Genomic DNA, 11,121 nt, shown 5'->3' with positions numbered 1-11,121 from the left:
ATTATTACTATTATTATTACATGATATAGTTACATATATAATTATCACTATTACTAATAGTAATAGTGTATTACTAATATATATAATAGTATAGTATATGTATATATATTAAATATGTCACAATATAATTATATAAGTATTAAACAAAATGTCATTGAAAAAAAAAAATAAAAACTCATAGGGTGGACCGAACGGACCGACTGGACCGGACTAGACCGAATGAGACCGGACCGGACCGGACCGTATGAAGTTCGGTTCGGTCCAGGATGGGAAAACCCTAGACCGAATAGGTCCGGTCCGGTCTGTAAAACCTCATCGGACCGGACCGGACCGGACCGAATTCACCCCTACCGCCCATTATGGATCGAATTATATCGGCCTTGGGATCATTTGTTTAGTTTTGGACCTTTCACTCATATTTCGTGAATGGGTTGGACACAAGTCTCGTACCGGCCTTTATGTCCAATCTTTTGGTGCTCATCAGAGACCAAATTCAACCCGACCCGAGACCATAATCCACCGAGGCCGTGCCCACGGGCTACATCACATGACGTTGCCAGCTCTAACTCCACCTCCATCAATGCCTTCACCGTGCTTTCCTGGTAATTCCCCTGTGTTTCACGTTCACTCTCGTTCCATCAACAAGCCGTACCAATCATTTGTTCTCACTTCCGCAATACATAGATAGTGTGTTTCCCCAATTTCCTAACACACTTTTCCACCCCGATCACGATAAAACAGACGCTATACTCCCCTCTCTCTCGGAGCGTGTCTGTACACGTTTTCCTGCTTCTTTCCGAAGCCGCTCCGATCCAATTGGAATCACTCTTAGTTTTCGTCCCAGAAATTACTTGAGACTGCGGCTCAGAATGAATTCTAGTGAGCTTAACTCAGGTTTCTGATTGCCCCCATCATGTGGCGTTCCTTCTGGAGATCAAGGGATCGGTTCTCCTTGGACGAACTCAGGTCTGATTAGCCTCTCGATTATTCTTAACTCTATTTAAATTTTTCGAATTCTCGTGTTTCTGTCGCTTATGTTATCTGTAGGGTTAAACTAATTACAAATTAGGGTAGTTATGTGCTACAAGTGATGTTACGCTTTCGGACCGATCAATATGAATGTACTGCGACTGGGAATTTTCAGTTTTAGACTTTTGGAGTCAATTGGTGTTGAAAAGTTTAGGAAAAGACCAAAAAGTCAATTTCTTTTTTTCTCTTTTTATTTTCTTCCCTTTAAAATACTGATTAATAATAGACCAAAGCCATTTTTTGGTTTTGGAAGTGTGGTGGGATTCTTATTTTTTTAAATGGTATGCGTCATTGTCATAGACGCTAACCTCCCTTTGGTTTTGGTGAAATTATGGGAGAGAGAACTTTAAACTTGCAGGTTAGCATTGCCTAGGAATGAAGTAGTGTGAACGAGTATCATATGTGTATATTGTCTCAATCGTTTGAGCCTGTTGGCGTCTGCGAAAGAAAGTCAGGGACCTCAAGTTTTCAGTGCTAGCATTTGCGAGTTGCACTTTAGCTGAGTAACTAGGGTGTTAGGGGGCCAAGAGCTTTTAGGTTCGGACATGGGTATTGGGGGTTAATTAGTTTCTATGCCAAAGGGCTTCAAATTGTCTCTCCTATCCTTGTAAGAGCATGGTGGAGGGAGAAGTTGTGGGGTTCAAGACCTACTGTTTCCGTGTAATTTATCTCTGAAAGAAAATGTATATTCTTCGTTGGAGGAATTTCTATGCCAAAATTTAAACTTGAAAATTATGACCATCCTGACTTTCTTAAGAAATAAGAAAACATTTAAGGGGCTTTGGTAAGAAAAAAGAAAACATTTGAGGCTGAATCTATATTTTTCAGAAATGAAAAAACAGGAATAGATCATACTGAATGTGAACCGATGCTTTTGAACAATAATAGTATGCTGCTGATTTTCCCTTCACTAATATCGTACTATTCAATTTCTGATTGAGGCTTAAATGGCAAGCCACTGCAAGAACAGTTCTAGTGCTTTAGAAGTACTGCATCATTTTTGGGCTGGCGGCGTCTTAGAACTTCATTGAAAAATGTGATATGTGATGGTGCTAGTGAAAAATTCCCTTCATTTTTATGTTTCCATCGACTGATTGTTTGTTAAGTACAGGTATTTAACTGAGCAACTTGCGAAAGTTCAAATTGTCAATGAAGTCAACAAGGTACTGATATTAATTTTCTGTAGCCTACTTTAGCTGAATGCTGTCATTTCCTTTGATTCACCAATATTACTAATGGTGTTTCTTCATGAAGGACTTTGTTATTGAGGCTCTGAGATCAATAGCGGAGTTGATTACATATGGTGACCAGCATGATTCGTCTTTTTTTGAGTGAGAATTCTCAATGCTTTGAGTTCCTTGATATACCTTTGTTTTGTTGTAACCAATTTTATATGATACTGGATCTCGGCAGGTTTTTCATGGAGAAGCAAGTCATGGGGGAGTTTGTACGTGTATTAAAGATCAGCAGAACTGTGACTGTTTCGCTTCAGCTGCTGCAGACAATTAGCATTATGATTCAGAACCTTAAAGGGGAACATGCTATATGTAAGCTGACTCTTAAGGAGTAAACCTAAGTCTGTAGGTACTTTCTCCAGTTAGTTACAAGTTATAGCAATTTTGGATGTATCTAATGATCTACCCTCTTGGAAATTTTGCAGACTATATGTTCAGTAATGAACACATGAACTACTTAATAACTTATTCATTTGATTTCAACAATGAAGAGTTGCTGTCTTACTACATATCCTTCTTGAGGTTTGTTTTTAGCTAATTTTATTTCCTCATTATAATTGATGATTCTCCTTTATCAACACTGTTTATCTGCAACCATAATATTACCTGAGCTTCTATTGTTGACTGTGGTATTTCAATTGCCGGTATTGTCGTTTCTGAAGAGCAATAAGTGGAAAGTTGAACAAGAACACGATCTCTCTGCTTGTGAAGACTCAGAATGTAAGCTTTCTGCTCTTTTATGTATGCTCGATTTATTTGATATTCTTTTACAGGTTGATAACCTTGATTTAATATCCATTAATTATCTTGTTCTCTGCGTGCCGTGTTATTTGAATAATTCTGCTCCCTCTTATGTGTATAGGATGAAGTTGTTTCGTTTCCATTGTATGTTGAGGCAATACGATATGCTTTTCATGAGGAGAACATGATCCGCACTGCAGTACGTGCACTGACACTTAATGTTTATCATGGTGAGTTTCTATTATGAGTAATTCTAGATATAGTCATGGAGTGCACAAGTGCCTCGCAATCCTTTTGTAAAAGAGCAGGATCCACTATTAAAAAATTAATTTTTTTCATGTGGGTCCTGTATTTACTCACTCTTTTTCAAAAAAATTGTGCGGTGTTTGTACATTTTATGACTGTAAATATTATGTCTCTTATATTATTTTCTCTTTCTATGTTCTCGTCTTATTTTCTTTTTGTCCTCTATGCGATTACGTATTTGGAAAAAAAAGTAATATAGTCGTTCTCATTCTTCAGTTGGCGATGATGGTGTGAATAGATATGTGACCAGTGCCATTCATGCGGATTATTTTTCAAACTTGGTTACATTTTTCCATAAGCAGTGCGTCACTCTAAATGGATTGGTCTCTGGTGCTGCGAAGTAAGAATCAGAATAATGTTTTGAATTATAACAATGAACAGTATGTGTTTCTTTGCCCTAAAAAGTATCTTCTGGTTACTGAGACAGAAACCCAGGGCATGACTCAACGTCTACAATTCTTGCTGCTGTAGATGAGATTGAGGACAATCTCTACTATTTTAGTGACGTTATTTCTGCTGGGATTCCTGATGTTGGAAGGTTAATAACAGACAACATTTTGCAGATATTGATATTTCCGTTACTGCTTCCTTCTCTAAGGATAGAAGCTGTTGATGTATGTACTTTATTCTTTTCCATTTTCTCTTTCGTTTTATACTTTGAGAGAAAGGGGGAAAAACTCTTTAGTTCTTTCTGTCACATGTCGTTTTTATCGAATCTTTTTTCAATGCACTTTGTTCCTGATTAATGTTGGTGGATTATAAATCCAGGAACTACAAATTGGTGCTATGACTTCTCTATATTTAATTTGCTGCATTTTGCACATTGTCAAGATCAAAGATTTAGCAAATACCATTGCTGCTGCTCTTTTCTTTCCAGTGGAGGCCTTCAAACAAAACTCTGAATCTAAACTTAATGGATACATGCCTGGTCCTGGCTTTGTACATGAAAGCCAACCTCCAGGAGATGAAAATCTAAACAAGGTTGATACCGGGCACGTAACAGTTGATGTGGCAAACTTGTCTAGCTCTTCACATATTCATGCTGCAGTTATTGCTCAAAATGGTTGTATTGGTTCCCATTTGTGTTTGAGGTAAGATATTGATAGCAATCACTTCACTGCTAAACTTCAGATTTTGTTTTTGGTGTTGTCATATGACGAGTTCACAAATTTTGCATGTTCAATGTTGGTTAGAAGATTGAGTCTTTTTAGTAACACTATTCTTCACCAAGATCCTTTCTCTCAATAAAAAAGCCTTGTCTCAACCATCACAAGTTGCTCTTGCTTTGTTAAGGTGCCTTTGCAAAGCAGCACCCAGCTCGCCTTTCACTACATTACTTCTTTCTGCTTTCCCATTGTCCCTGAACTAGGTTTGATCTCATTTTCAAAAGGCAACGACCCAATATATTTTAGCCTTTTATATACATTTTAGGATATTTGAACCAGTTTGAATATTCCTACTTGTGTCACTTGAAGCTAATTTAGTAAGATCCTGCATTAGAAATCCTGTCCAGATCACTTGTACAATGAAAAGTCCCTCATCATAACTGACTGAAGATGATTTAAACCCGTTTGGTTACACAGATGAGATGAGATGAGATGGGATATTTTAAATAGTAATGAATAAAATATTGTTATAATATAATTTTTGAATATTAATTTTGTATTGGGATTTGAAAAAGTTAGATTGTTTATTATATTTTGTATGGAAATTTGAAAAAGGTGTAATGATGAGTTGAGATGAGATGAGATGAGATTTTTGGTTTTAGTTAACCAAACAAGGTTATGCTAGGGTTATATAACATAATAAAAAATCCTAACCTTACTCTTATGAGTTATGTGCATTCAGCCATGTCTCAGAGTTAAATTCTTTAATTGCTAGTTGTCTTGTCTCTATTAAGGTCTATTACAGAGACCATCATCTCACTCGATGTTGTGTTCTTTTTCATCACCATAGTTGTCCTTTGTGTAGGGAGGCTCTGCTCTCTTGCCTCTCAAGTGGGGATGATGCACTGGTTTTGGGTTGTTTGGGCCTGCTGTCTACCTTGTTGCAAACAAAAGGTTATCGTACTGAAATTTGGCTCCCTAAACCACTGTTTCTTTTACTGTTTACTTATTGAGTATTTGCTTCTGTAGAACTGGAGGAATCAATGCTAGACGCCCTTGGAATTCTTCCTCAACGCAAACAGCACAAGAAACTCCTACTGGTAGATGACTTGTAAAAATTAAAAACCTGTTATTGGTTGTGGAATTTAAGTAGCTTTTGGAATGTTCTATAATGCTTAACAGGATTGTTTGGTACCTTTTTCCATGTAAATTAGCAGATGTTATTGTGGTGTGTATGCTGGCAAACTGTACATCTAAATCTGAGATACTGACTGGATTTTGTTCCTCTGCATGACCAGGGCCCCACACATGCCATATATCTATATATAATATCATTTTATTATTTTCCTCTTTGTTGAGAGCTATCTGTCATCTATTGCTTAATTACAAGTGATAACTTAATGTCAACTATGAGATGATGGTTGTGATTTTCATGAGTCCTATTATCAATTGAATGGTATCCTTTTCGTCTTTATAAGCTTTAGAAAAAGACTGCCGTGTTCATTTCTGGATAATTGCAATATCGTGCTTTCTTTGTTTTATTCCTTCAGCAAGCTTTGGTTGGTGAGGGCTTAGGTGAAGAGCAGCTTTTTTCTTCTGAAAGTAGATCAATAAGAGATGGTATTGGCAGTGAGCTTGATGGATATCTCCAAAAGCTTAAGGTAATGATGCAATTTCTCTCACTTGCTCCCTCTCTGACTTGCCACATCGAGGAATGCTAATTTGTTGATGACAGAAAAGAACTAAGAAGAAAGGAAAGTAGCTTTTAAAGTATCTGTATCATACATGAATTGATGTTAGTGACCAAAATTAGATTTGTTGCCAATATGGCTGGTTGAATTCAATGGATCTTCAAGAATAAACACCCAGAGAAACATTTTATGATCTTTCATTTCCTTGGATGGACAATTTGTGGAGAGAATTTTTGAACTTTCTCACTCTCTCTCTCGCTCCACACCACCATCCCTTTTGTTGCTTCAGAAAGGTTTATATTTTCTCAGGAAATGAGAAATTCATTTGTTGCTAGCCTGCTTGAATAGTATTCCAATTTGGAAGTATACTTATTCAAGTCTACATAGGCTCGACTTGTAACGATGCTTGGCAAAATTCATAGCTTCAGATTGAATAAAACCTCTGAATAGTTTTACCATTTCATAATTAAAAATATAGAAGCTCAAATTTTTTTTTTCCCTGTTGTTGTGCAAGTTTTTAGCTTGTTTCAAGTGTCTTAGTTGCTTACTTGTAGTTTGCCTGATATGCTGGTTTTTTTTCCTTCTGTTAATAGGAGCAATATGGAGTGTTGTATTATTCTCCAGAAGTGGAAACAAGCCCTCGTGTACATAGATTTCAGGTACTTTCTGTATGGTGGATATCAATCTATTCCAGGTTTAGAGTTCTCTATTCTATGGGCAACTTTTTATTCAAGCTTGTTTGTCAAGTTATTAATTATATGTTGGATACCTCAAAAAAAGGTATTAAATATATGTTGGATATCCACTTCTGATTGCTGGTGTATGAAGTGCCCAATGAAGTTGGTGCTTAAGCTAAAAAAGTTTTTGTGTTCCCTTACACAATGCAGATCGCCATCTTTTCCAAGTTTCTGTTCTTTAATGCCATTTATGGGAGTGATCTAAAGTTTTATGGTGATTTTTACTTCTTGATCTATTTCTCAGCTGCAGGCTGGCTGCAGCTTTGGTTTCTAGATCTTTTAAAGATAAAATTTCTTTTGCCTCTTAATTTATTGATGTAGAATTTTTTCTGTTTTGTTTTTCTTTTTCAAGAAGGAAGAATGTGTTCTGGATTATCTCTGGTACGAGATGTAGAATTCATCGTCAAGGTTTTCTGATGTTTTGTTTTATTTTATTATTCACTTTTCCCTCTATCATGATGTTCTAAATGAGGCAAGAGTGTTGGATTGGGCATTGAAAATTTTGAGTGGCACTGGGATGAGGATTATGATTTGCGCTGCTCTTGATTGGGGTGGGAATGGAGAAGGAGGCTTTACGGGCGGAGGAATGGGGAAGGCGACCCCCCCCCCCCCCCCCCCCCCCAAAGTAATTGCTATCCCTAGCTTTCACCTGGACCAAGTTGTTCATATAGGCAACATAATTTGCACTATGCAAGAGTGCTATAAAATATGCTCCTTTAATGAATATGGATGGAGACTGCTTGCTTCTGATCTTTATTTACTTTGTACAATTGTTTTAGATGCATTTTCTTTGGTTAGAGATTCCAAATTTCTGTCAATTTGAAACTTAGTTATTATTTTTTAAAAATTGGAATGCCAATTTTAGGTGCTTGATGCACTGGTCAACCTCTTTTGCCGTTCAAATATATCTGCAGAGACCTTGTGGGATGGTGGTTGGCTTTTGCGGCAGTTGCTCCCTTACAGTGAGGCTGAATTTAATAGCCATCACCTTAATTTGTTGAGGGTAAGTTAAAACTTCAGGCGACTCAATAGATTTTTAAAATCTCACAGCACCTTTCAATTTATTTATTGTTTAAGTTATTTTTTATCGGTCAAAGTTTCCATGGCCTTTTCATGCTCCTATTCTGATGGAACATATACAAATATGTGTGTGTAAATTTTAGGGAAAAAGAATTTGGTCTAATGCAACTTGTCTCACGGAGGGAGTGCCGTGATCAAAATATGAGAGCATAGAATATATACAAAGCATTCTCACATAAGATCATTTTTATGGAGAAATGGAGAGTTGTGGGGTGAAGACAATATGAAAACTTATGCTAGGTGCTGTAAGTTATAAAATAACATTGTGTAGAAACTTAACATTAAAAAATTGTGGTGTTTGTTTATCAAAAAATAAAATAAAATAAAGTTGTGGTGGTCAACTGTCATCACATCCATGGATCATTGTTTTTTTTTTTTTTTGAATAAGCATCCATGAATCATTGTTTCTCATTCCATCCTTGTACCATCCCTACACTTCACATTATCTATTGCAATCACCTATTATGTTATCAAAATTTTCATTTATTATCCCCCTCACACAGGGTTCATACAAGAACTGTTCTAGTGCTCTTCAACAAGAAATTAGAGGACTCTGGCCTGATCTACTTATTACAGTCCTTTGTGATGAGTGGAAGAAGTGCAAAAAAGGTATTGATGTCAGTATTTGATTTCATGGCTGTTTAGTTGGCATGTTAAATGTTTTTATGATGTAATTGCACAATGGAATTTTCTACATGTAGCAATTGAAGCCTCGTCTCCTCAGAAAGAGCCCAAGTGCATTCTCTTGCCATCACAGAAGTCCTATTATAACGGTATTATTAATTGGTCATTTTAAGTTTCAAAATAAACTCTTGTTTGTTCATTGGATTTGGTCCTCCTTTTTTTCATTCAATTGATGTAACTGTTGTACTTACAGATGTTATTCCATCTGAATCATCATTTGCTGCTGGTGAAAGAATGTGCGAGTTGGTGAAGGTTTGTATGTGTACTTTTTAATATTGATCTCTTCTTATCTTGTTTAAGAAGTTTCAGATAGAGTTAAAAAAACATTATCACTGACGTGTAAATCCTAGGAAAAAAAATAGGAAGCATATGTTGTACTTCAACCCAAAAAGGAAACAAAATAACAATTTTATACATCATGCATTTATCTCTGCCAGCACTTTATGGTGATTACTTATCAATTGTTTCTGTTGTTATTATCTTTCAAATTTAGGTGTTTGTGCTTCTACATCAACTTCAAATATTCTCCCTTGGTAGAGCTTTGCCCGACCAACCTCCTATATTTCCACCAGCCAATTTTCCTGAAATTTCACGTGCCAAAACTGCTGGTCTTGATGCTTCAGGTCCAAAGCTTGGCACTGAACTAAGACTTGGTCAGTCTTCTATCCTGAACTTACTGATATCCTATTAAATGATCCGGCATATTGGAACAGTTGGATAATGGGTTGGCATATCAAGATTTGTTTGGTTTCCTCAATTTATTGGGGCTTTATAACAATTTAAGCCATTTGATATAAATGAGAACCTCTTTTAAAGTGCTAACGAACTAAAAGGTATCAATCCAAATGTACTCTTAAAAAATGAGCAAATCTTTTTGTTTTGTTGTACACAAGATTTTGACCGGAAATTATGGAACATTTTTTTGCTTAATCCATATTTATATTTTTATGAATATTTTTGTTTTACAATGATTCCATGAATTCATATGCAAAGGGCAAGGCTCCACAATGGTGCCAATCTCTATATTTTCCTGAACTAATGTTATTGAAGATTTGTTCTTTATACCATTCTCTTCAAATTGTAAAAAGATGGATTTTATACCAGTCAATATTTTTAGAGATACTAATTTTATCAAGAGTTACATGGTTTAAGTATTTTGTAGTTCAATCTTCTGGTCTCTGTCATTTGCAGCTGATGCTGTGCCATGTCGAATTGCATTTGAAAGGGGTAAAGAGCGTCATTTTTTCTTTCTAGCGATCTCTGTGGGCGCATCTGGGTGGCTTGTGCTTGCAGAAGAATTACCCCTGAAGCAGCATTTTGGAGTTGTTCGTGTTGCTGCACCTTTGGCTGGCTCCAATGTAAGTATAGCTTTGATGCTTCCTTGCTCCTTTTTGTTTTTCATGGTGGCTGGGCTTCCATGCTGATTTTCCTTATAGAATTATGCTTGCTGAGAAAATTTATGGCATTGATGCAACTTTTTCCATGTGTAGTTTATTTCTGTTCCTATTAGTACAGGCAACATGCCATTGTGTTGAACATTGGTACTTTGTTGATATATGCATGTTCAAGATGATATATGACTGTTAATGTTTAATCATGTTTTCTGCCTTCAGCCCAAAATTGATGATAAGTATACAAGATGGTTACACTTGAGGATCCGACCATCCACTTTACCTTTTCTGGATCCCGTCAAATCTGGTGCTTATGGAAAAGTGAAGGCGAAAGCTTTGGTTGATGGGAGATGGACCCTTGCGTTCAGGGACGAGGAATCTTGCAAGTCTGCCTTATCTATGATTCTTGAAGAGACTACGCGACAAAGTGAAGAGGTGGAGAGAAGACTGAAACCTTTATTTGACCTTGAAAAATCTGTGGAATCTTCAAAGCCTTCTGTTAGTCGTCCTCAGGCTTCTTCTTCAGGTGAAACGCCGTTGAATTCGTGTTAAGTCCCCCAACTACTTTACTTTTTTCCATTTATAGTTTGCTTTACTCATGGGGTGGCAATATATTATATCTAATCACCCTTGTGTATAGGTTCAGGCAACCTTAGAAATACCCAAAAATGTAGATTAGAACCAGAATTTAGTTCCATTCTTTGTATACTAGGTTCCCTTGCCCTGGTTTGTATGCTTTCGGCCTTTTTTGCCCTCATTCTTTGGCAGTTCTAACCCTAGGCCTTTTTTGGAAAAAAAAAAAAAAAAATTCTTTCTTTCCTTTATTTGTGAGCTGTGTAAAAACGTTGTATATTTGAGGCGATCCCATAGTGCAAGCTTCTTTATTGATCTCTGCAATGACAACGTACTTCCCAATCTTTCCCATTCAAAATTTGTTCCTTCGTTTTTGGGTCGCCTTTCCCAACCTATGGATTCTTGGATGTTTTATTGTTTGGTTGCAAATATCTAATTGAACTCCGAATTTGGAGTCCCAAGAGACCTTTCTTCGTTTTTTCAAGAAAACAAGAGATGGATGTCTATATATTCCTACAACCTTAAATTTTTCATACATAGTAATTCTA

General features: G+C 36.5%; 1 protein-coding gene across 3 annotated transcripts; it reads left to right on the top strand.

The window, feature by feature from the left end:
• Positions 1 to 558: 558 nt before the first annotated feature.
• LOC122315995 (protein TRANSPARENT TESTA 9) lies at positions 559 to 10,897 on the top strand. Of its 3 annotated transcripts, XM_043132387.1 has the most exons (21): positions 559 to 966; positions 2,141 to 2,192; positions 2,284 to 2,360; positions 2,443 to 2,576; positions 2,690 to 2,786; positions 2,927 to 2,984; positions 3,127 to 3,235; positions 3,528 to 3,651; positions 3,739 to 3,925; positions 4,080 to 4,402; positions 5,283 to 5,371; positions 5,447 to 5,517; positions 5,968 to 6,078; positions 6,702 to 6,767; positions 7,711 to 7,848; positions 8,429 to 8,534; positions 8,627 to 8,698; positions 8,803 to 8,861; positions 9,103 to 9,262; positions 9,801 to 9,967; positions 10,223 to 10,897. In XM_043132387.1, exons 1-21 carry the CDS (start codon positions 914 to 916, stop codon positions 10,550 to 10,552), a joined length of 2,583 nt encoding a protein of 860 aa, XP_042988321.1. In that variant the 5' UTR covers positions 559 to 913; the 3' UTR covers positions 10,553 to 10,897. The 3 variants fall into 3 exon arrangements, with proteins under 3 accessions (XP_042988321.1, XP_042988322.1, XP_042988323.1); XM_043132388.1 differs by lacking the exons at positions 559 to 966; positions 2,141 to 2,192; positions 2,284 to 2,360 and having other exon boundaries at positions 2,482 to 2,609; XM_043132389.1 differs by lacking the exons at positions 559 to 966; positions 2,141 to 2,192; positions 2,284 to 2,360 and having other exon boundaries at positions 2,501 to 2,613.
• The last annotated feature ends 224 nt before the right edge of the window (positions 10,898 to 11,121 follow it).

This window comes from Carya illinoinensis, chromosome 7, assembly GCF_018687715.1.
Source record: "Carya illinoinensis cultivar Pawnee chromosome 7, C.illinoinensisPawnee_v1, whole genome shotgun sequence".
Lineage (NCBI taxonomy): Eukaryota > Viridiplantae > Streptophyta > Magnoliopsida > Fagales > Juglandaceae > Carya > Carya illinoinensis.
Note: the sequence above shows the minus strand (reverse complement) of the source record. Positions and strands in the feature narration are given on the sequence as shown.

Bases quoted from the DNA above. Each gene is read 5' to 3' on its own strand.
- LOC122315995 (XM_043132387.1), top strand. From the start codon at position 914: ATGTGGCGTTCCTTCTGGAGATCAAGGGATCGGTTCTCCTTGGACGAA. The intron at 3,926-4,079 runs GTATGTACTTTA...TTATAAATCCAG, and splicing joins TAAGGATAGAAGCTGTTGAT to GAACTACAAATTGGTGCTAT. The intron at 6,768-7,710 runs GTACTTTCTGTA...TGCCAATTTTAG, and splicing joins CTCGTGTACATAGATTTCAG to GTGCTTGATGCACTGGTCAA.